This window comes from Schistocerca cancellata, chromosome 9 (assembly GCF_023864275.1).
Source record: "Schistocerca cancellata isolate TAMUIC-IGC-003103 chromosome 9, iqSchCanc2.1, whole genome shotgun sequence".
NCBI lineage: Eukaryota > Metazoa > Arthropoda > Insecta > Orthoptera > Acrididae > Schistocerca > Schistocerca cancellata.
This window is the reverse complement of record NC_064634.1, coordinates 328,965,808-328,990,492: the sequence shown is the minus strand read 5'-3', so window position 1 is coordinate 328,990,492 and position 24,685 is coordinate 328,965,808. Positions and strand designations below refer to the sequence as shown.

The window sequence follows — 24,685 nt, the reverse complement described above, 5'->3', positions numbered from 1 at the left end:
GAAAGTGTTAAGGAAAGGCAAACCTATGTTTCTAGCATTTGTAGACTTAGAGAAAGCTTTTGATGGTGTTGACTGGAATACTCGTCTGTGCATTTTCAAAATATCATGCCTTATTGATAGTACACAATATTATTTCTTTTATTGAGTTGTGTGTCTACAATTACTTTAGGAGTGTAATTCCAACATTTTTTGGGAAAATACCAACAAATTAGATTTGATAATTATTGATTCAAAATTTCTGTGACATGCAAGTGTTACCCATTTTGAGTAAATAGTTACTTTAGGAGTGTGCCTCCTGTTTGAAGACTGTCTCAAATTGACTAAGGTTTTAGCTGTTGCAAAATTATTGCATATTTATGTAAATATGGCAAACAAACATGCAATTTCCTCTCCTGCAAATGTAAAAACAAATTTACCATTTCAGTATGAAATTCTCCACTTTTGTCAAGAGAGATTGTTCAGCATACACACACACACACACACACACACACACACACACACACACACACACACACGTTTAAGTATACACTGTATAAATGTCAATCTTGTCTCCCAAATAATGGCAATTGTCAATTTTCCTTCTTGGTAATGCACTTTATACATTCTGTTATATTACTTTATTAAAGGTCATACTTGGTACAGTCTATAATTGCTTTTGGGTCTTCTGGTTGTGGACTTTTAACAATGCACTAATTGCAACATGATAGTATTTCTGTTTCAAAATGGAGGAACAGAAATGAGCACAATCTTTCTTCCTGGAGCCTTGTAAGCTATCCCAAGTAATGTAATGAAATGCCCAAGAATACTAGCATTTCAGCTAGATAATGTGTTTCCAGTTACAAACAGTAGTCTTGTCCTTTGTATTTTCAGTCAAAGGTATCTACAATGTTTCTGTTGAATTGATCAACTTTGCAGTAAAGTACATTATCTGTAAGTAGATTGGTGTATTGTTAATAGGATTAGCATATATTCTCAACCTGTAAATGCATGATACTGCATGTCTTGTGGCTTATTATGCCAAGTCTCATTCAATTTATTTTGGCTACTGTGGGTTCTTAAACATCAGTTTCATCATAATCCTTGCCTTCCAAATCTGCAATGTCAAAACAGATCTCAACTTCCACATTAACTGCTATTGCAAGCTTGTGCATTCTTAGATTCCAGCTATCTACTTCCAATTCATTGTCTTTGGACTGACTCTTCCAATAAAAAGATGTATCACAGACTAAGCACAAGAAAATTTGTAGGCACTTATTGGAGACACTGCTTGTGCAAACACTTTCACAGCTGAACATAATAATATACTCATCTGTTTCAGTCACTCACAGAAACACACAAAATTTATCAGCACTGAACAAATGTATCAAGTTGACATCAGTGTCAGCTGCAGGAAACATATTAATGGTGACCCTTTGCCATCATTTGACATTACATTGTTTGCTGTCTAGAAATTTAGTGCCACTATTTTGTTATTTGTAATTTGTTGGTTTAAGTGGGGAGGTTTGCCAAGCTGGTTTGCTTTTGTGCTTTTCTTAGCTTCTTAACAGCCATCAGAAAATTAAACTGTTTGATAGGCCTTAACACTGAGCACCAGTACAATACAGAAAACAAAATCAACATGTGTTAATATAGATCACTGTGCAAAACACAAATTACATATGTGCTCTTAAATCACTAAGATGTCTGGGGCCTCATGATAAGCAGTTTATTTTGGTTTTGTAGTCTATAAATTTTATACCATTACATAGTTTTGGTTGCTTTGTGAGCACACATTAAGCAAAACCAGTACATTGTAGTTTTGATGTTTAATAATAAGAATGGTGTAGTGAAAGAGATGAAATGTGTCTAAGAATATTCCTTTTCATTTTCTTACTATCCTGAAGTGTTTGACCAAACAGCAGTACACACAGAAATGTATGAAATAACTTCTTGTTTATGAAGCCAAACTGTGAGTGAATAATTTTCATTAAGTTGTCAGTCTTTTGTAAAAAGACTGTTTTAATGCCATAAGCTTGAGGTTAAAATTAATGACAAGTAGTAACATTATATTCCTCACCCACACTTAACAGGTTTGATTTGAGAGGTTTTCAATATCTGTGGATAAAATTGTTCACTGGCATGAGCTACTGCAGAAATGCATGGGAGGTTCCATTAAATTTTGTTAACATTTACCATTAGGCTAAGTGTACCATAAATGTCACATGGGCAGATACTAGTCCTATATTAACCTTTACTAGCACTCCTCCCTCCTCTACTCATTATAAGACTCAGATTTGTAGCACATCACTATTGAATTATAGTTACCATAAAGTAATTTTAAAATCAGATTATCTAAAAACTTGTAAATGTCAGTTTTATGATGCAAGGTGTAACTAATCCGAGGACTTTATCATCCCATTAATTAGTAAGGTCCATCTCAAATTTCTCTAAACATCTTAGATTTCTCTAAAGAATACAAAATATTAAAAATATTCAAGAATAATATGACATTTATTTACAACATTCTCCAGTCAATATAAAAAATCTTTTCAAAATTTCAACAGTGGATATACATTTTCTGTACATTAAATGCTAAGAAAAATTTAAGGTTTTACAAACAATATGTGAGTATACAGCACAAAATATTTCACAAAATATAAACAGGAATTAACATCTTGAGTTTAGAAACAGTCAGCAGTATCTCTTTCCCAGCGTTAACAGAATTCTGTACCTCCTACCATTACAGAACCAAATTTTTATAGTCAGTCTTGCTTGTGAGGAAAACTCTCTCTGGTGTTGCAGGAGGATCTGCAAACAAAATCATGTTAACTATGTGAAACATATGATGTGTTTAATAGTTAGACAAGTTTTAATTATTATCAATGCTTATTAAACTCCCAGATAAAGAGGAATGGTACATACTCATCTCAAACCACTTTTCATCACCACCAGCATCCTGTCTGGCAGCTAATACAGCTTCTCGTACTGCAAATAAGCCAACAATACTCATGCAGAGTGGTGGCTCACCAGTAGCTAAACAGTAAGGAACAGAATTTCAGTTGCATTAAAACTGAGTAAAACTATGGTTTGTATACCTGTACAGCAGAAGGTAACTAACCCTTTGAACGAAGCACACCCACAGGATTGGGTGCATTTTTTCTTAGTTGTATTCTGAAGTCTATCGGAATGTCCTTAACTCCAGGTGGCTTGTAATTCTTAAAACAAAGAAAAATAACTGTCAGCCATTTTCTTGCACCGAGATAATTACTGAAGCTTCCAAATGTCAAGTATATTTTGAAACAGAAAAACTTTACCAATACCTTTACTAAATAAAAATGCATTTCACTTTTTCTATGGAATTTAACAATGGTCATAAAGTAAATATTCATTTCATTTTTAATATTTTGATCCATGCACGGTTTGGTTCAGAATGCAACAATGTTCAAATATTTAATATTCTAAAATTATTTGTTACTTTAAAAGTTCCAATACAACAGATTATTTTGTTTTAATTTTTAAATTTTCGCTGTAAAGTTACCCATGTTCTGTTGGTTAGTGCCTTCCCAGTACTGTCGTCATAAACCATGAATTCTTCCAGCCAATAGCCTAGGCCCATAACAAAGGCTCCTTCCACTTGACCTATGTCAACCTCAGGGCTCAAACTCTCACCAGCATCTTCCAGTACATCTACACGTAGTAACTGGAACATTCCAAGGTGCATCAAAGTATGAATTTTAGTATTGTTGTACTGTTAATTATTTTAAGAATCTATTGCATGACTTCTAGATGGACATTTGAATAAACTAATGGATGTTTTTCTTAAAAATGAGTCTTTCTACAAGGAACTAATGATTACTAATGAGCACACTGTTTACTTTCTATCTGGTTGCACGTTATCCCAACATACCTGATGTTGTCCTGTCAGTACATCAATTTCTGCTTCTGCTACAGTAACACCATAAACTTTATATGGAGCTATTGTGTCTGCAATACCAGCATACCTGAAGAACATGCAGAGATTACCATTTTAATATTTAATGCAACTTCAGAGACATTGTGCACATTGTTCTATAACTATAATTTTTTATTTTAATGCATTTGGGGGTATTTTGTATGGCAAGACAGCCAGCTTACATCATGAAACTGCAACAGAGATCTACATTTGCTGAATATGCTGCAGCAATAAGGTCCTTCCAAGTTGGGTTTTCTAGTTTGGCTTTTACAGGTGCCAGTCGTTGCATTAGTTCTTCACAAGCACGCATTGTTGCCTGGAGAAAGGGTTCAAATGTTAGATTAGTTTATAAATTTTGAAGTACATATTAGCATAAGGAGGAAAGTAGCAATTAGTTTTGAAATCTGTAAAATTTTAAATGTCAAGGAAACTGATCTTTATGGCAGAATATGGATATGTAATGTAAGGAGCAAACATGATTACTTATCATATCCTTCTGGCAGTGATTTGTTAACTTAATTATGATGGTACTGTTGCTCAACTGTGGTGAGGTGGTATTTGGAGCAGACAATTAAGGAAGGTTGCAGCAAGCAGGGACTATTGAGGAAATGTGGTTGATGGCTTGATGGTAGAGGTCGCACTCTTACAATGTCTTAACACCTCATCTACACAGTTAATTGGTACCTTAACACCTCCATCTACAAAGTTGTGTGTTAAGCTGTTAATGTAAACTAATTTCATAAAGTTGAGAACTCAGACTTACATATGCACATGATTCACTTGCAACACTTCCGCCTGTCACAATGTTGTTAGGAGCTGTCAGGACATTTGATGGTTTTACACTCACAAATTCTAGAGGTATTCCTAATGCATGAGCACACACTTGGGCAACCTGGAAACAAAAAATATCTGGCTAAAGTGTCAAAACCCAGTTCAGAAGGGAAGTTAATGAAAATTCATTTGGAAATAGCATTCAAGTTAAAATTCATAGTAATGGGACTGCATCCTCTAGCATTACTTATCCTCAATAGTAGTTGATACCAGCAATATTTTTTGAATTTTGAACAGCTCAATATTATATTCATTGTTTTTCGAAAAAATTTCATATAATTTTATACACAATGTTATATTTCAAGCTAAAATTACTGAAAAGGAATTACTTTATTTTCCATGTTACAACAATATGTACTAGCTCTGAATGTACAGTTAAAATTGTTTCTAGAAACATTTGAAAATTACAAATTATTTAGCATACTTAATTTGTATTACTAATTACACAATCTAGCACTGTTGATTATGTTTATTTCTGGATTCATTTATAAAATAATAATCAAAACTAATAGTAATTCATTTGTCAAGAAAAATTGTAAACCCTTTGTAATATTGTTATTACCACAGAGTGGAGTACTTTTAAGCATGCCACTGATGCGATCAGAAGTATTGTTGTATTTTGGGTGAACAATGTAATTTTGGCTTTTTAATGTGAAAAATCTGAAACACCGTGCGATACTAAAACATGACAGAATAAATGAACATAAAACAAAAATTCTGAAACAACAATCTTCAAAGTTTTTTAGATCAAGTCAGCCACGAGGACCTAAAATGTGAGAATCAGACCCCTAGACAAGAACAACTGGAGTCCACTCTACAAGAAAAGTTAAGTAAACTAAAACGTTTATAGTAATCTTACTTCACTCAAATCTTCAGAAAACACTTTGCTCATATATGAACAATAGCTGCAACTAGGAAGGAGGGAGTAGATTGCACAGTCCACATCCCAAAATTGCTGTATGGGTTGTCTTCATGACTTCACTTAATAAACACAGAAATACAAGGAAAGCATCTTCCACATCCACAGCAATTTTTCTTTATTATATATTTCACTGACTGTATAAAGTTACTGCATGAAGGAAGACTGGCATATCTCATGTATGACAGAGCAGCTTTGCTTCATGTACTACGCAGTATTATTCATTTAAGCAATGTTGAAAACGTGAATGCTCATGTACACAGTTTTAAACCATAATATGTGCTAGAAATTGGTCCTGAAGTTATCTAAAATTATTAGTTGTATTTGTCAACAAATTATACTTGCAAATATTTGAGATTAGTGGAAGCATGCCCATTGTCAGTTTTAACTAATACAAATAGTTGTTAATTATTATTACATATCAGTTTCCACAGTGTTCTCTAAGGGTGGAAATGCTGGTGGGAGGGGGGGTTTGCACATGGAAAAAGCTACATGAACATAACAGCAAGATAATGGAGAACTATCTAACAAGATACCTATCAGGGTCATTTATAAAGTTAGAACTGATAGTACATCGTGTCCACGCATCTCCTCACATGACGTCCATTTACAGTTTGCCACTCTTGGCCAGTCTCTCACTATACAAACATTATGCTTCATGTCTCTCCCAGTGTTGGTTGTATGGTTATACTGCTTTGACACCATGTCAATCAGTAATTCCACTGATTGTGAAGTGCATTCAGATATTTGTTTCTTAAATGTGAAACAAGTTCATCCTGTAGAAATTCACTGGTGGCTTGTTTAAGTTTATGGTGCAGGTGCAATGGATGATGGAAATGGGCATAAATATTATAGCCTGTTTAATGAAGTAAAGACAAAGGCACATGATGGAAAATAATTTGACATGATACAAAAAGTAGACAAGGTAATTTGCCAGAACAGGTGCTTCACTATTGACGAATTGCACCAGAAATTTCCACAAGTTTCAAGATCAGTATAGCACATTGCTACTGACAAACTCCACTACAAAAAATGTATGTTAGACGAGTGGCAAAAATGTTAAAAAACAAAGTGAATCGCACATTGTCCATTTCAGAGCACTATCAGAAGGATAGTTATCAGTTCTTGAATCACATTGTGACTGCTGATGCAACATGCATTGTGCACTACACTGCAGAGAATAAATGTGAATTCAGTAAGTGGCATCATTCAAACTCCCAACAAAAATTCAAGCAAGAACCTTCAACACAGAAAATAATGGCCATGGTTTTTTGTGACCGGAAGGCGTTCTTCTGTTAGACTTTTTGCCACAAGGAATAACAATAAATGCTGAGATATACTGTGAACATTATTAAACTTGAGGCATGCTATTCAAAATCACCAGTGGGGGACTGCTCTCTAGCCATGTAGTCCTGCTTCACAACAATACTCTGCCTCAAGGTGCAGCACAGACATTTCATTTCATTGGGATTTATTGGATCATCCGCCATGCAGCTCTGACTTAGCTCCGTCAGACCTTCATCCATTTCCACAACAGAAGGAATTTTATGGTGGAAAGTGCTTGGAAAATGACATGTGGAAAGACACTATTATTAACTGGTTTAACAGTCAGGTAGGAGAGAACTTTGATGATGGGATGCAAAATCTGGTGCTGTGACTTGACGAATTTTTTAAATTTTCAGGGTGACTGTTGAAAAATAAAGAAATGTGCCTATTGTAGTTTGTGATACAATTCACATTCATAAATAAAGTTTCTCTAACTCCATATCAGTAGTTACTTTAAAAATGACCCTCTTACATTGTGGCAGAGCATATGTTAAATGATGAACTTTAAGTAACAGTGGCAGTTAAAAATCTCAGTGAACCTCTGTGTTATCAACTCAAAGAGAAACATAGCTAACAGATCTACACTATCTAGTTCTTGTAGATCTGAATGAATTAATAGTTGGCTGTGTGGCACCAATTTGGAGTACTTTCTTTTGCATGTTACACTGACTAGAAATAAGTGTTGGGTTGACAAATAAGGATATTGATTTACACTTACCAGCTAACAGATTTTCACCCACATCTCATTCAATGCTTATATTCGAATAATAGGATAAAGATACTGTGCAAGGATTATTTCGCCAGATTTATGCATCAAGTGTGAGTTTTATTTGTTTTATGTAATACCAAAGTTCAGAACATCCTATTCTGTTTCCTGAATTTTTGTGGCATCCACAACCAAAAGCAACCAATTTTTTTACTGATAAATATGTATCACCTTCCTTGGGCTGTGAGACAGTGTGTTTACATCTGACATCAGTTCTGAATGTTTTCATTGTCATTATGGTTACCCTACACTAACAATTTAATTACAGCAGGTGCACAGGTGTTTCATTAATGTTTTATCTCACTCTTCATAAATAATGTAAGAAGCTATGATAAATTGTAAAATTTGAAGCATCCTACTTTCTGGTATGTACTTAACAATGATTTACAGAGCTAAGTATACAACAGCTGAATAGTCTCTCTCTCTCTCTCTCTCTCTCTCTCTCTCTCTCTCTCTCTCTCTCTCTCTCTAGAGAGAGACTCTTCTAGAGAGAGTCACTCTCTAAAGAGCTGACTCTAGAATGGAACATCATTGCTTCCAGTGGTGTATCAGATGTCTAATTCTGTGTAGTGTTCATCCCTCTTCCAGAACAATTTTCATTTATGTAAGAGATTTATTGGTACAACAACCTTTTGTAATAAATTTACTGTAAGCTCTTTCTCTTTCAATCAACTAAGTGCCAGGAAGTTTACCAGAGCAGTTGTATGCATTACATTAATTTAAATAATTGGTGATATTACATTTTAATATTTTTAAATTGTATCAGACTAGTTACTAGATTTCATAACTATTTTAGAAAAATTTGAACTAATAAGTAGTCCTCGACATTATCAAAATTTGCTGACTACTGTTTCATTTCTTTCTGCTAATTTTACTGGAAGGTTTAAAGTCAAATTCTTATTTTGAGATATAATCCCTGAAGAATTTCCTACCTTTGTGTTTACTCCTTGCCCACACTCAATTCCACCATGAGCCACAGAAACTGTACCATCACGAGCATAAATTGACACATGGGCATAGAAATTTCCAAAATACTCAAACCCGTATGACATTGGGACAACTGCAATTCCTCTCTTCCTCCAACGATTTTCCTGTTGGTTTGAAAAATACAGAATGTATGTTTCTGTTAGTAATCTAATACTGCAATTTGAAATCAAAATTATTTGCAATTTTAATCTACATATATAAAGCACTCTACTTTTCACTATCAGCATGAATAAGAAGTAAATTATTTACATCAGTGAATACTATTGCACTGTGTTTAAATCTCAATGGAACCAGGAGTTACAGTAATAATTTTTAAACATTATTTAACAAACCATATTGAATTTTTTGACAGCTGCTAGTCTGTCCAAGTAATTTGTTTCAGTCTTCCAGTAACTGACCATATCAGCCATTAATGTATCACCCTTCACAAGGTTTTTCATTTTCAAATCAATTGGGTCTTTCTCAAGATTCTTTGCAATATGCTCCATTATGTTTTCAATAAACGCTGTGCCTTCGGTAGTACCTGCAATAAGTAAAACTATTTCAGTCACTTTCTTCTGCTTTTTTCTGAATGAATATCAAGTGAAGAATAATATAGAGTTAGATGCTATCTTTTCTGTCCACTTCACTTCTATGTCAGCAAAATGCACTGCAATATTGCACAGAACTGAACTTTCTGTAACTGTATGGATTATTATCTGTATTCATTCATACTATGTAGCCACTAACTTATTAGAATCAAGATTTTACTTTTGACACAAAATGTATAAAAAAAATATGAAAGCACCACTGATCTGGTAAGTCAGTGTTAACAAACTTCTGTAACAGTATCAGGTTTTGTACAATAGTGACACTTTTCAGAGATTTGATATTTTTTAGCTGTATGAATTATCCTGAATGTGTGTGAATGCTTTATTCTTAGAATACAGCAAAAAAATATTATACTTTGTTGTGCTTTCTTATTAGTCTGAGTCAATGTAAAATGACTAGGGTTAGGATTATTTTATGTGCACACTTTTTTCTTTAGTGTAAATTAAAGGAGTTTGGAAAGATATCACAATGTGAAAATTTTGTTTCTAGTTGTGAAAATAAGACATTTTTTCATGCACCTTTTTCCCTTATCTGTGACCTTTATCAGTTTTCATCCCAACAATGCCCATAATTCCTCTTCCCCTTTCATTCTTTTATGTTTCATTCCAGTTTATTCTATAAGGTTTCTAATCAATATGAAATATTTAACTTTCAAGTAACATCACAGTTTGCTGTGTACATGTGGAAAGTAAGCCTACATCTTTCAGTAAATGCCATGTAGGAGTTGATAGCACACCTGCCACAAAGGAAAATAATTGTGTGTTCAACTAAACCTCTTTCTCTCACTTTACTGCTATGAAGTAGCCCACAATAATGCAATTGACAGTGTGATTTTTCCCCCCAAGGATCAGTAGCCTGCTGTTTGTGAATGCAAGTTTCTTATTGTGAGATATGTCACCTGCTCATGTTGAGGCAGAGGTTTGGCATGCTGAGGGCAATAACCAGCTTAATTCCATGAATTGAGATTCTGCTTGAAGCTATCACTGAGACTGCAGTTCCAGCATGAATGAGAACATTCCAGTAATTGTTGCAGTGTTATAAAAGATTGGACTGCAAGTGAGGTAGTGGGTGTAAGTTTTGTGCAGTGAGATTGTATCAAACAAACATTTCCAGCTCTAAGCAAACAAATCACAACAACCTCTGTTAGAGATGCATTTCAACAGAGGTCTTCAGGAAGCCAAAATTTGAAAGAATTAAACATTTATTTGTGGGCAGCTCTTACACAAGTAGGAATTTCACTCAGTGGACCTGTGGTCTAGGGGCAGCATCTTTGATCAGTAATCTGAACATTCTTGGTTCCAGGATCAAACCCCACCACTGCTTAGATTCTGATTAACAATCAGCATTGGCAGCTGAAGACTTCCAGCATAAGAAGTCGTCATCATTCTGCCAATGGCCTTGTCAAAGAGAGGGGAGGAGTGGACAGAGGTTCATGGCACTCTTGTCCTTGGGGCGGGAAACTGCCCATAAAGGCAGAAGAATCAACAATGCTCAATGGCATGAGGATGCAGAAGAGAATGGAAAGTGCTGTATTAAAGACACATAACATGCATCTACAGGATGGTAGTAGGGATCAGTGAAGTAAAAAAATCCAGTCAGCTGAGTATAGTGTAAATCAACAATAGCAGAAAATGGTATAGTGGGAGTACAATTCATTATGAATAGAAAGGTAAGGGAAAGAGTGTTACAGTGAACAGTTCAGTGATAGGGTTGTTCTTATCAAAATTGACAGCAAACCAACACTGACAATGATAATTCAGGTATATGTGATGACATCGCAAGCTGAAAGAGAGATGAAAGAAGTATATGAAGATACTGAAAGGGGAATACAGTAAGTAAAGAGAGATGAAAATCATAGTCATGGGGGACTGGAATGCAGTTGTAGGGGAAGGAGTAGAAGGCAAGTTTTCAAGAGAATAAGAGCTTGGGGCAAAGAATGAGGGGATGGGGGGAGACTAAGTTCTGTAACAAATTTCAGCTAGTAATAGTGAATACTCTCTTCAAGAACTCTAAGAGAAGCACGTAAACGTGTCAAAGGCTGGGCGATATGGAAAGATAACATTTGAATCACATCACGGTCAGACAAATTCAGAAATCAGATACTGTATATTAAGGCATACCCAAGAGCAGATATATATTCAAATCAATTTTGTAGCGATGTAGATTAGGATGAAGTTTAAGACATTACTCAGGAAGAACCAATATGCAAAGAAATGGGATATACAAGTACTATGGAATGACGAGACAGGCTTTAAGTTCTCTAAGGCTATAGGTACAGCAATAAGGAATAGCTCAGTAGGCAGTATAGTTGAAGAGGAATGTACAACTCTTCAAAGCGCACCCACATAAGCTGGGAAGGAAAACATAGGTACAAAAAGTTAACTGTAAAGAAGCCATGGGTAACAGAAGAAATACTTCAATTGATCAATGAAAGATGGAAGTACAAATATGTTCAGGGAAATACAGAAATACAAGTCACTGAGGAATGAAATAAATAGGAAGTGTAGGGAAGCTAAGAAGAAATGGTGGCATGAAAAAGTGAAGAAATTGGAAAGGGAAAGATTGTCGGAAGGACTCACTCATCATACAGTAAAATGGAAATGAGTGGTAACCTTGAGAGTGCAATGGGAACTCCACTTTTAAATGCAGAGGAGGAGAGGGTGGGAGGGGGGGGGGGAGAGAGAGAGAGAGAGAGAGAGAGAGAGAGAGAGAGAGAGAGAGAGAGAGAGAGAGAGGAAAGATAGGTGGAAAGAATACAATGAAGGCCTCTATGAGAGGGAAGATCTGATGTGATAGAATAAGAAACAGGCATCTATTTAGAAGAGATAGGGGATCAAGTATTAGATTCAGAATTTAAGAGAGCTTCAGAAGACTTAAGATCAAATAAGGCAGAAGGGATCAATTACATTTTATCAGAATGCAGAATGTCTAAAATCATTGAAGGGGGGGCAAGTGGCAACTAAATGATGATAACATTGGTGTTTAGAATGAGCAAGTCTGGTGACATACCATTTGACTACCAGAAAAAATATTGTCCACACAATTCTGAAGACTGCAAGAGCTAACAGGTGCAAGAGCTCTTTCACAATCATCATAATAGCTCTTGCTTCTAAGTCGCTGACAAGGATAATATACAAAAGAATGGAAAACAAAATTTAGAATGTGCTAGATGACTATCAGTTTGGATTTAGAAAAGGCAAAGGCACCAGAGCGGCAATTCTGATATGGTTGATAATGGAAGTAAGACTAACAAAAAATCGAGACATGTTTACAGAATTTGTTGAGCTGGAAAAATCATTTGACAGTGGAAAATGGAAGATATTTGAAATTCTGAGAAAAATGGGGGTAAGCTATAGGGAGAGAGAGGTAACATACAATATGTACAAATCCAAGAGGGAAGCGTAAGAATGGATGACCAAGAATGAAGTGCTTGGATGATAAAAAAAAAAAAAAAAAAAAAGGTGAAGACCAGGATATAGTCTTTTGTCACTGCTGTTCAACAATCTGCACATTGAAGAAGCAATAATGCAAATAATAGAAAGCTTCAAGAGTGTAATTAAAATTAAAGGTGAAAGGCTATCAATGATACGATTTTCTGACGACATTGTATCCTAAGTGAAGAAGAATTACATGATATGCTGAATGGAGTGAACAATTTTATGAATATAGAATATGGATTGAGTGTAAATCAAAGGAAGTCTGAAGTAATGAGTAGCAGAAATGGGAACAGCAAGAAAATTAACATTATGATTGAGGGTCACAAAGTAGGTGAATTTAAGGAATTCTGCTACCTAGGCAGCATAATAACCAGTGATGGATCAAAAGCAGACTACCATTGGCAGAAAGGGCACTGCTGTCTAAGATACGGCTACTAGTATCAAAGATACACCTTAATTTGAGGAAGAAATTGCTGAGAATGTAGGTCTGGAGCACAGCATTGTATATTAGTGAAACATGGGCTGTGGGAAACTGGAACAGAAGAGAATCAAAGCATTTGAGATGTGGTGCTACAGGTGAATGTTTAACATTAGTTGGACTGAAAAGGTCAGGAAAGGGAGATTCTGTGCAGAATAGAAGAGGAAATGAATATGTGGAAAACACTGATAAGGAGAAGGGACAGGAAGGTAGAACATCTGTGAACACAGCAGGGTATGACTTCCATAGTACTAGTGGGAGCTGTTGACTGAAAAAACTGGAGGAAGACAAATTGGAATACATCCAGCAAATAATTGAGGATTTAGGTTGCAGGAGACTGATGCCTCTCCAATCCCCCCCCTCCGTTCCCAAAATAAAATTACACGAAGGTGTGAATGCTTGAGGAGTGTAATTTGAGAAAAACTAAATGGAGCCTATTTACCAGGACACCATACAAAGAATGAACAAGAAAGTTGTGTAATTGTGATGCAGGAATCATTGTGGATGGAACTATATATTCAATGGAACAGTATGTTTTGAACATTTTAGTTTTTCTCCTTGCAGGGGAGGAAGGTAAGCCCATGTTGTTAGAACTACATGAGCTGCAGAAAGCCAGTGCCAGTACAGTAATGCTATCAACTATAGACTTTTACCTGAAACTCTGGCTGACTGGCATCTAGTTTGACAAACTTCTTGTAGTTACAGACCAGGCTCCATACATGGTTTCAGCTGTTAACCAATTTAAATTTATTTCCCTAGCTGAATCATGTGACCTGCTTGGTTCAGGCCCTTCACAGGGTTTGTGAATCCATAACGAATGAATATGACATCAAAGGTCAATTCGTATCTGTCCTAAAGAAAATTCTACTAAAAGCTCCAAGTCATGTTGTTGCCTGCAGGGAAACTACTAGCCTGCCCCTTCCAAATTCGATTGAGATCATTAATTGAGTGTGCAGCTATGTTGTGTGAGAATTTTGACAAAATTAGTGAGTTTATGCTTTTTTGGATCCAGCCAATGCAGTTGCAATTTTCAAGACTCAAACTTCTGTTGCCAGAGAAAATACAAAATTTTCAGAGAGAACTGTATAGTGTCCATAGTTACAAGTACTTGACTGCTGGTATGAAACACTGAGAAGAACAAGGTCTGGAAAAAAAAATTGGATATTTTTACTTCTGTGAGGCAGCACTTAGGCAGCTTTGTCAGAGACAAAATTGGTTCCAGTCTTCAGAAGACTCCAGGCATTGATGAATTCACCAATACAGCATGTGAAGTGTGCAATGAAATATGCTCCTGTGTAGCTCTCCTCTCCCACTCTCCTCCCCCCTCCCTCCCCCATTTACAGTTATAGTCAACAATATGGGCCTTAGCTTACATGGACTCATTTGAGATATTAGACGGCACAGCCTTCATCTATATTGTGTCTCTGACAGCAAAACCTGAAGCATTCATATCCCACATTCAACTGATTGACAGATAAGGACCATATCCTGACCAAAATCTCAGGTGAAGGTGTGCTCTGGATAAACACCCCTCTACACCTGCATCTATGGACCAGAACTCCATGAAACTCCTCCCACTTGCACAGGACAGCACCTTCACCCTCTTGTGTGGCTACAGAACTTTACGTCCAGCAGCTCCTGTTCAGCTTCCTCTGCTGTGTTCTTATGTATTCTCAATGTGTGAATGAAATCATGTTCTGCAAGTTAATGTGTCTTGTTGCTACTATTCCCCAGTCTACTGCATGGGGACAGAAGTTACTACAAACATTAGCAAGTTTACAGTTTGACAGTACTCCTAAAAGTGCACATTTTCTGTAAAAACTGGGAACTTCATATTTAAAGTAATATAATAATGAATTAACAAACCTGGTGCTCTGCACCATGTGTTAGGTGCAACATCTGTGATGACATTGTAAGCAGTAACATTCCAAGTGCTGTTATCGTAACAGTTCTTGAATGATTCAAGTGCAACACCTGCAGAACTATCATTCCTATGAGCACCACAGTTATGATACATCTTTGCTTCCAAATAAGTTATGACTCCATCATCATCTACGCCAACCTAGAGGAAGTTCAATTTACTGTGAAACTTGCAGTACACACACTATTTAATCTGCTTTGTTTTTAAGAAACAGGCTGCAATGAAATGCTTCAATTATGCAACAAAATTATATCATGTACAATATCTTCATATATGTTTCCTGATTTTTTTACGCTGATAGACATTGACACATACATGGTGCCACTGAATGAAGCTATCAATGAAAATACACTGATCAAAAGTATCCAGACACCCTAAAAAAAAACACGTTTTTCATGTAAGTACATTGTACTCCCACCTACTGCCAGGTACTCCATATCAGCAACCTCAGTAGTCATTAGACAAAGTAAGAGAGCAGAATGGAGCACTCCATGGAACTCTCAGACTTCGAACATGGTCAGGTGTTGGGTGGTTTACATCTGTACGCAAGATTTCCACACACCTAAACATCCGTAGGTTCACTGTTTCTGATGTGAGAGTAAACTGGAATACAGCACAAAAGTGTACAGGTGAACCTCATTTGTTGACTGACAGACTGTTTACAGTTGAAGCGGGTCATAATGTGTAATAAGCAAACATATAACCAGACCATCACACAGAAATTCCAAAGTGAATCAGGATCCAATGCAAGTACTATGACAGTTAGGCAATACATAAGGAAACTGATTTCATGGTCAAACCGCTGCTCATAACCTAGTAAATGCCAAACAATGCCTTGCTTGGTGCAAGGAGTGTAAACATTGGACAATTGAACAGCAGATGAACATTGTGTTGAGTGACTTATCACAGTACACAGTGTAACAATCCAATGACAGGGTGTGGGTAGAGGAAATGCCCAGTGAACTTCATCTGCCAGTGTGTGTAGTGTGAACAGTAAAATTTGTTGGTGGTGGTGTTATGGTGTTATGGTGTTATTGTGCTTTCCATGGAGGGGGCTTGTGCCCCTTGTTGTTTTGCATGGCACGACCACAGCGCAGGCCTACACTGATGTTTTAAGCACCTTCTTGTTTCTGACTGTTTAAGAGCAATTCAGGGATGGCGATTGCATCTTTCAAGACGATCGATCACCTGTTCATAATGCATGACCTGTGGCAGAGTTGTTACCTGACAATAATATTCCTGTAATGGACTGGCCTGCACAGAGTACTGACCTGAATCCTACAGAATACCTTTGGGATGTTTTTGGAACACCGACTTTGTGCCAGGACTCACTGACCGACATCAAGACCTCTCCTCAGTGCGGCACTCTGAAGAATGGGCTGTCATTCCCAAGAAACCTTCCAGCACCTTATTGAACATACGTCTGCAAGAGTGGAAGCTGTGATCAAGGCTAAATGGGAGCCAACACCATACTTAACTCCAGCATTACCTATAGAGGGCACCACGAACTTTTAAGTCAATTTCAGCCAGATATCCAGATACTTTTGATCACATAGTGTATTGCTACCTGCCAACTCATGCTCAACATATGCATCTCATTAATAAAAAGCTATAAATTATTCCACTAGTCATTCATTTCTGAAAATGCTGAAAGTGAAGCACATCCAAAAAGCAGCTCCCACTGAAGTACTGACAAACTATTAAATAATCACAAAGTATGTTGGTCCACTTATTGAAATGGTGAAGACGGTATGCGACATTTTTATAAAAATGTAGGTGATTATGTGACAAATATTCATCACAATACATCATTTAAAATGAAAACAGGTCAGACTTATGCAAACAATAGCAACCCATTATAAATTTTTAACATGAAGATGAAAGAATGGCAGAACAGTTAAGATGGGCAAAACGGGGTAAGTTTAATCAATCCCTTGTAGCTTTTTATTTATATATTCGTTACTTGCACACAGATACTGGTAATTCTGAAAGTTAGTAATTAATTAATAACATTCAGAATTAAGCACTATTTGAACAACCATTTTTACCTAACATCTAAGGATTTCACATTCACTATTAATGTCCAATGTAACATTGCTCCTCAGATGAAAAACAGCCCAGTATCACATGACAACATTTGTCTAACATTCTGCATGAACTACAACAATTGCAGTTTCAACATATCTTCTGCTCTTTTTCTCACAGTTGCATGGCAGTAAAAGTGGACGCCACATTTTTTTCTGATCTGTATAAACTCTCAGCCTACAGATAATATCCACTATCCTGGAAACAGAAAAACGTTCAAATGTGTGTGAATTGCTAAGGGACCAAACTGCTGAGGTCATCGGTCCCTATACTTGCACACTACTTAAACTAACTTAGCCTAACTTATGCGAAGAACAACATGCACACTCATTCCAGAGGGAGGACTGTAACCTCTGGTGGGAGGATCTGAAAACAGAACTCAAACTCTAAAGAAATAAGGAATAACTAAGGAGACTAATGCATCTTTTCAGTCCTGAAATGAAATTAATTATTCCACACTTACCTCATAATCCATAGCACAGTCTAACCTTTTCCCTATTGATTCCATGTTTGCTTCAAGTGTCATTATGAATCTAACTGGCTTGTTTTGAAGATATGCAGCTAATGCACAGGCTGTGCTCACCAGTGTATTGCGTGATATCTTTGCTCCATAACCACCACCAAGTCGTCTTACTTGCATGTTGATGCTGTATAGAAGGGAACAATCTCTGTAGTTTTCGTGGTATCCAGAGTTCCTTAAAATCATCTATACACCTTACAATATCAGTTTCAACATTATTAACATTCCATTCTCTAAACAATGCAGGTGTGACTAATTGGCAAAGCAACTCTAAAGTGGTATATAACCAAGCTGCCTTAATTGTCATATCTATAAAAGGTACCCTTAACACCTCAGAGTTAAGATCTTTCTTTGAATCTGCTATAATCAAAACACATGATAAAGCTAGCTTTCAGTACAGAAGCATCATTTAAGCTCCTGGTTGCAATGACATTTGCTCCTGACAAACATTCACATTAAAAATTTTCTTCATGTCTATGATTTATAGGGTTAACAGGGATGTAATACCTCCATTATGAAGTATCCCATCTGGAGTTTGTCACATCAGCCATAAACCTGATATAATTGTGATAGTAAAAGGGAATGGTGAAATTGAGGCACTGAGTACAATTTCAGAGCTACAGGCGATAAAAGTGCATCAGAGATTGGTCAGATTGATGTACAGGCCAGAGCAGTCAAAGTCCCTTGGCTGATCTGCAGCATGCAGCACTTCCTCACACCTGACATACTCACCCAATCCAGGCATAAGATACAAGGGCATATCAAGAAGTAATGCCTCTATCCTTGTTTCTCAACGTAGCCACTTTCAAAACTAACTCTCCCACTAAGAGATCCAGCTTGTTGACGCCATCTCTGTAGAATGTTTGTTGATGGAGCCACAACCTAAAATCTACTTGCATCACTTAATCATTATCAAAGTGAGGTCCTTGAAGGTGTTTTGCCAACAAACGAAAATCTGATGTAGGAAAGTTGAGACTCTGTGGAGGATGATCTATGGCAATGAAACATCTGCTACAGACATCACAGCACGCTCCTGTAGTCTGACACTGACATGCTTAAGGAGAGGGTGCTGCATGTGTGAATGAACTCTTCAAATTTGTTATTTGCTTTGAGATGTGATGGTCTTGCAGTACCTTGAAGAGTTTATGGTGATGGCTTTAGGTATAGCTCTTTCAGATATTTGTACATGTCAGGGATTTCTATTACTGTGTTGACAATAGAAAAATGCTTTCAAAAAATGGATGCAACCCCATTAAGAAATAAGTAGAAATATCAGTGGTCTTATTGCCAACTTAACTGCAATCAACATTTTTGTAAGTTTTCTTTAAAATCTTATGTTTTACTATTAATCAACATCTCACTGTTTCTGGACTGTACATGAAGCTGAGTAAATTAATCTGACTGGGCATAGTGATCTGACAGTCCATTTAACACAGGACAGGCATGTGTAAGTTCCACTTGTCTCAATACAGGACAATGCCATGGTACATAATCCAGGCGCTCTCATCCAGTCTCAGATTTAGATGAAAATTTGCACATTTGTTTTCCCTATAGAGAAGTATATCATACCATATTTTGTCATTTTACTCTTTCCATTTTACAGTACCTAAATTTTTGAAGTTGTCATTTATTTAATGGATATGAGAAACTGCCCCAAGAGTTGTAAAAAAATTGCCTTTTTTCTTTCAAACAATGAAAAACTTAGAGGTTAGATATTCTACAATATAATGAATGTTGAGAAAATTTGACTTACAATGAAACCAACTGAACAGGAAAAATATGTAGTTGCATTTTTGCATTCTACAAAAAAAATTGTGTAAACAAGGAGACTTAACCTGTAAATGTTTTGCAAAATAAGCCTTATAGCACAGGCAAACACTTGGGCAAATAAAATTTATGGTTTTTGTTACTTTATTTTGTGAATAGTGATTTTTTTCCTTTTGGACATAAGACCACTGAAATTTCCAATGTCCTTTTGAGACGACCCATTACATACAGTTTACTACCTCACAAAGATTACCTGACCCTATAAATATAATTTATTCAAACTATGAAATTAAAGTTGTAGACACTGTCCAATTTTTAGGGCTACAAATTGACCACCATCTAAATTGGGAAACTCACACTCTAGACTTAATGAAACACTTTAGTTCAGCTACATTTGCAGTATGTATGATAACAGAAATAGGTGATTTAAAAATGAAGTTAGTTTACTCAGCCTACTTCCATTCACTAATGAGTTATGGAATCATCTTTTGGGGAAACTCCTCTCACAAAGAGAACATTTTCAAAATTCAGAAAAGAGTCATTAGAATTATATCTGGTGTCAGCTCTAGATCATGATGCAGAGACCTCTTTAAGAAACTTTATATTCTAATTACTACTTCTCAGTACGTATACTCACTGATGTCCTTTGTCATTTCCAACATGTCTTTTTACACAAAATAGTGCAAAACATGGTTATAATACCAGAACCAAAAACAATCTGTATAAGAGCTATAAAATCTTAGCATTAGTACAAAAAGGAGTAAAATACATGGGTATTCATATATTCAGTAACTTACCACAGCATATCAAAGGTGTTTTAAGTGATAAAGATTGGTTTCAGAGTGAATTAAAGAACTCTTCCTAGTCCATCAATGAATATCTTCACAAGGATTGTAGCTCATAGCTCATAACTCTGTCTGCATTGGAATTGCACACTATCCACGTATCCAAGTAAAATAAAGAAACTTGACTCTTTCCACATCCCAGAGACTCCTCTCCAAGGGAGCCATGGAAAACGAGTAATGTAATGTAAATGTACACAAAAAGAAGATTTGCATCACCTCAGTTCCAACAGTTCCGGAACCTGTACAGAAGATTGGAATAGAGATAAACAAATATCATTTCTGCCCTTTTTATTGCCCATGAAAACCACTCATTGCATGTTTTACCACTATACAGCAAGACCTTCACAGGTGGTGGTCCGGATTGTGTACACACGGGTACCCCTAATACCCAGTAGGACATCCTCTTGCATTGATGTATGCTTGTATTCATCATGGCATACTATCCACAAGTTCTTTGAGGCAGTGTTGGTCCAGATTGACCCACTCCTCAATGGTGATTCAGTGTAGATCCCTGAGAGTGGTTGGTGGGTCACATCATCCATAAACAGCCCATTTCAATATATCCCAGACATGTTCACAAGGGTTCATGTCTGGATAACATGCTGGCAACTAGTCAAGCGGTGCCATTATCCTGAAGGAAGTCATTCACAAGATGTGCATGATGGGAACGTGAATTGTTCTCCACAAAGACGAATGCCTCGCCAATATGCTGCCAATATGGTTGCACTATTGGTTGGAAGATGCCATTCACGTATCATATAGCCATTACAGCACCTTCCAAGATCACAGCCAATACTGTGGTGCTAACTTTTTTTGTCTCACAATGCAGAATTGGATGGAGGCACTACCTATTTTACTACTTTGACTATGGGCATCATTCAAAAGTGATCTAAAGTCTGCAGCAACGGAGCTACTGTAGAGTCTAACATTAAATCTGCCAGGAGAATTCTTGCACAGTATAACAGATTATACAGATGGTGCATCAGACTTTGCCACTGGATTATGAGGGCGTGTATGCCAGCTTAGATAAACGGCACTCAAAAGTCAGTCTGGGAGACACTTGTTTGTGTTTGCAAATCTTGAGAATTGCACGCACATTTTCTTCCAAAATAATGCAGTACACAAGCAGTTGCAGCCACCATATAATGGACCAACCTGGTGATTAGTAGACGTGACCACACATTCCAGATTAGAATAAATGGTATTGCTATGAATGTTGCACTTGAGCTACAGGCCCACATTTTTCAATGCATTTGACACAGCAAGGATGGCAGGAGGCAAATTAGAAGAAAGGAGTATAGCACCAGACAATGTCCCCATATGCTGCAGCCACCATGAGACACTGCAGACACCAGGGACCTCAGAAGAAGACACCACTGAAGACTGGTACCTCACATCCCACTGAAACCACTGGTTGCACTGGCACAACAACATGTTAAGCATGGAGAGTGACATGTGAAGTTCTATCTGTGATGATATTAAGTCTGGGGGGGGGGGGGGGGGGGAGATCCATGTAGCATCTCATTCTGTCTCCACAAACGGAAATGTACAGTGCTGTATAAACATTCTGCATGACAAGTATTTGTCATTACAGTTACTCTTTGATGTTAGAGATATAGGTCATTTGATATTGCTCTTTACAGTAACTTTTAAGCCTTCCATGTTTGTAGGCTATCTTATGTAGATAAGTTTTATGTGGAAATATATGTTCAACTCTATCAGATACCACAGCTGCAAAAATTTTATGCTACTATGTTCTGTTACATGTAGTTCAATGATAACCCAAAGCATCACAGACTGGAAATTTGCAAACTACATACATTTATGGGATACTGAAAATTTCCAAGAAGTTGTGGGAATCCCAACATGGAAATTTTCTTACAATTTGTACTGGGATAAGCACAAAGTTTATGCTCGTAATTATAGATACTTATGTCACCATAAATTCCATTGGCAATAGTAATACTGTGAAGTTTTTGGGAACTGGATTAGAATAACATTTCAGTTGGTTACCTGACTTCTGTCCTTTGATGGAATCATGATGCAGAATGTCATTTTAGTATAAATTACTTGTAGCAGCCCAGATTTAGTAGTTTAAAATAATGAGGAAAATAAATATGTTAAACTTCACAGTAATACTTCAGCATTTCCAGAAAATTTCATATCATTGTAATATAGATTATGAGTGAAAGTAGATTATCGAAATTTATGCACTTCATTCGTGTACCTGTTTTATGCACAGATATTTCATTTTCATAAGTCACACTAATCAAAGCATGAAAATAATATTGTACGTGTAAACGGAGATTTCCTAATGATGTTAATGTGTGTGCACACATTGATGATAATGATTTCACATATTTATTAGTAATGACTAAACAAATAGGACATTTCAAGCTCCACCTTTCAAATCTTTTCCATTTGAGACAAATTTGTCTTGCATGAAAATTATGAAGAAAATTATGTAAGCTATCTGAAATTTGTGTACCTAATATTTTAATTTTTAGTTGATGGTTGGAAGGTCATCTTTAGCCACAATATATCAACAAAATGGCAATAGTACTGAGAAAAAAAATTCCACATCATTTCTAGCAAAATTTCTGCAGACTTAAGCAACATTTATGAACTCTTTACACTGTCAGCAAACAGCTAATGACTATTATATTATGCAATTACACAAATACCTTTGATTTTCTTATTTTCTGGTTATTGTGAAATGGCTTTGTACTGTAGGAATTACACTGGAAGGAAAGGTCATTACCATGTACACAAAAGAGTAATTTATCTTTGGTATTGAAATTTTGGTACAGTGAAATACATTAACATCAGGAATTTGGAAATGAGACTCTAGTATAATAGATTATGTAAAGTTTTGAGTACACAGCAGGATCTTCCCTCCAGTATCAATTTGCATCGAAATTCTGAACTTTTATCTATGAATATGCGATGAAATTGCCATCTTTACCTGTTTTCTGGTATTTTTAGTGCCTCTGATATGGCAATGTGTGTCAAGTCCATCCATTGTGTGGCAGGGTAGACATCCAATCCATCTTCAGATGGGATACACACAGCACACTGCGTTTCCATTGTGTAATGATATTGGGAACCCACATCAAAGCTGCCCTTAATTACATGCTTAGTCTTCTCTTTTCCTGAAACATCCTTTATATAATAAGTTTGGGATAATATTCTTTTAATTCCTCTTTAGCATGCTGAATTTTTCAGCATTGTGGACAGAAGTCTTTTTCTGAAAGATGTCATCAGAAAAGAAACGAGTGCAATATCAATAGAATAACCAAGAACTTTGTGAAAATAAGAGTGAAATAACTGACCTCACAGTAGTGGCCACTAAATTTAACAATTACTCTTCAAATACGGCACAAAACCTGATTAACAAACACAGTCATATAGCAATATACCACAACCAGATTAAAACATTTATGCAAGAACACTATTTGTGTCTCCCACAATACCTGAGCAATTATTTATGGTTGAAAAAAATTACCCAAAAATTATTCAGCTGGTGCTGATGAAATACTAGATATTGTAATCAAATCCAGTGCAGTATTTTTTAGAACTAGTAACATATTTACAATACATATTTCTTGAGTGGTATATTCCAAAAAGGTAAAAATTACCAACATTACGCCACTGCACAAAAAAAAGTAGCCAAATGTAAAGTTTGAAACTACAGGCTGTATCAGTTTTGTCAGGCTTCAGCCAAATTCTTGGAAAACTGTTTCATGGAAGACTAACATCCTTCTTGAATACACAAATGATTGATTCACAACATTAATTCAGAAATAGCAGGTCAAACCAGTCATATATTTTTGCCTTTCTAGACAAACTACTAACTGTAGTCAGTAACAAGCAATGAGTTTATGGCATATTCTTTAACCATAGTAATTTTCTGGTGTAACTGATCACACTATTCTACAGCAGAAACTAAATAATTATGCAGTATGACACTTACAAAATGGGTGGATTCGTTCTTACCTCCATGACTTAATGTGTAATTTTAAATAAAAAGACTAACAAAATTTCTAATTTTGTAATACACAAAAAATCTGACATGGAGTCCCTCAAGTGTCAGTTTTTAGAAACTTAGAGAAACTCTTCCCTGCAACATTTATCTTCACAACAGGCAGAAAAACCAATCAGCTAGACAAAAATTTCAGGTAAGTCTTGTTGTGGCCTAGCAGCATTTGTGCAATCTAGGAACACTATGGCTCTGGCAAGGTGTCAGTCTTTGACTCAGTTCATTACTGACTACTGTTGCAT

At 36.2% G+C, this 24,685-nt stretch overlaps 1 protein-coding gene across 1 annotated transcript in view; it reads right to left on the bottom strand.

Moving 5' to 3' along the window:
• Window positions 1-2,471: 2,471 nt before the first annotated feature.
• The window catches only part of LOC126100259 (uncharacterized), a 141,598-nt gene continuing 119,384 nt past the window's right edge, over window positions 2,472-24,685 (bottom strand). The window contains exons 16-27 of the mRNA XM_049910847.1: window positions 23,370-23,556; window positions 17,736-17,919; window positions 15,133-15,328; window positions 9,093-9,283; window positions 8,706-8,864; window positions 4,695-4,823; window positions 4,114-4,247; window positions 3,887-3,980; window positions 3,518-3,679; window positions 3,098-3,194; window positions 2,902-3,012; window positions 2,472-2,787 (exon numbers count right to left, since the gene is read on the bottom strand). Coding sequence (XP_049766804.1) covers window positions 2,720-2,787; window positions 2,902-3,012; window positions 3,098-3,194; window positions 3,518-3,679; window positions 3,887-3,980; window positions 4,114-4,247; window positions 4,695-4,823; window positions 8,706-8,864; window positions 9,093-9,283; window positions 15,133-15,328; window positions 17,736-17,919; window positions 23,370-23,556 — 1,712 coding nt within the window. The 3' untranslated portion in view covers window positions 2,472-2,719. The remainder of the gene's footprint in view (window positions 2,788-2,901; window positions 3,013-3,097; window positions 3,195-3,517; window positions 3,680-3,886; window positions 3,981-4,113; window positions 4,248-4,694; window positions 4,824-8,705; window positions 8,865-9,092; window positions 9,284-15,132; window positions 15,329-17,735; window positions 17,920-23,369; window positions 23,557-24,685) is intronic.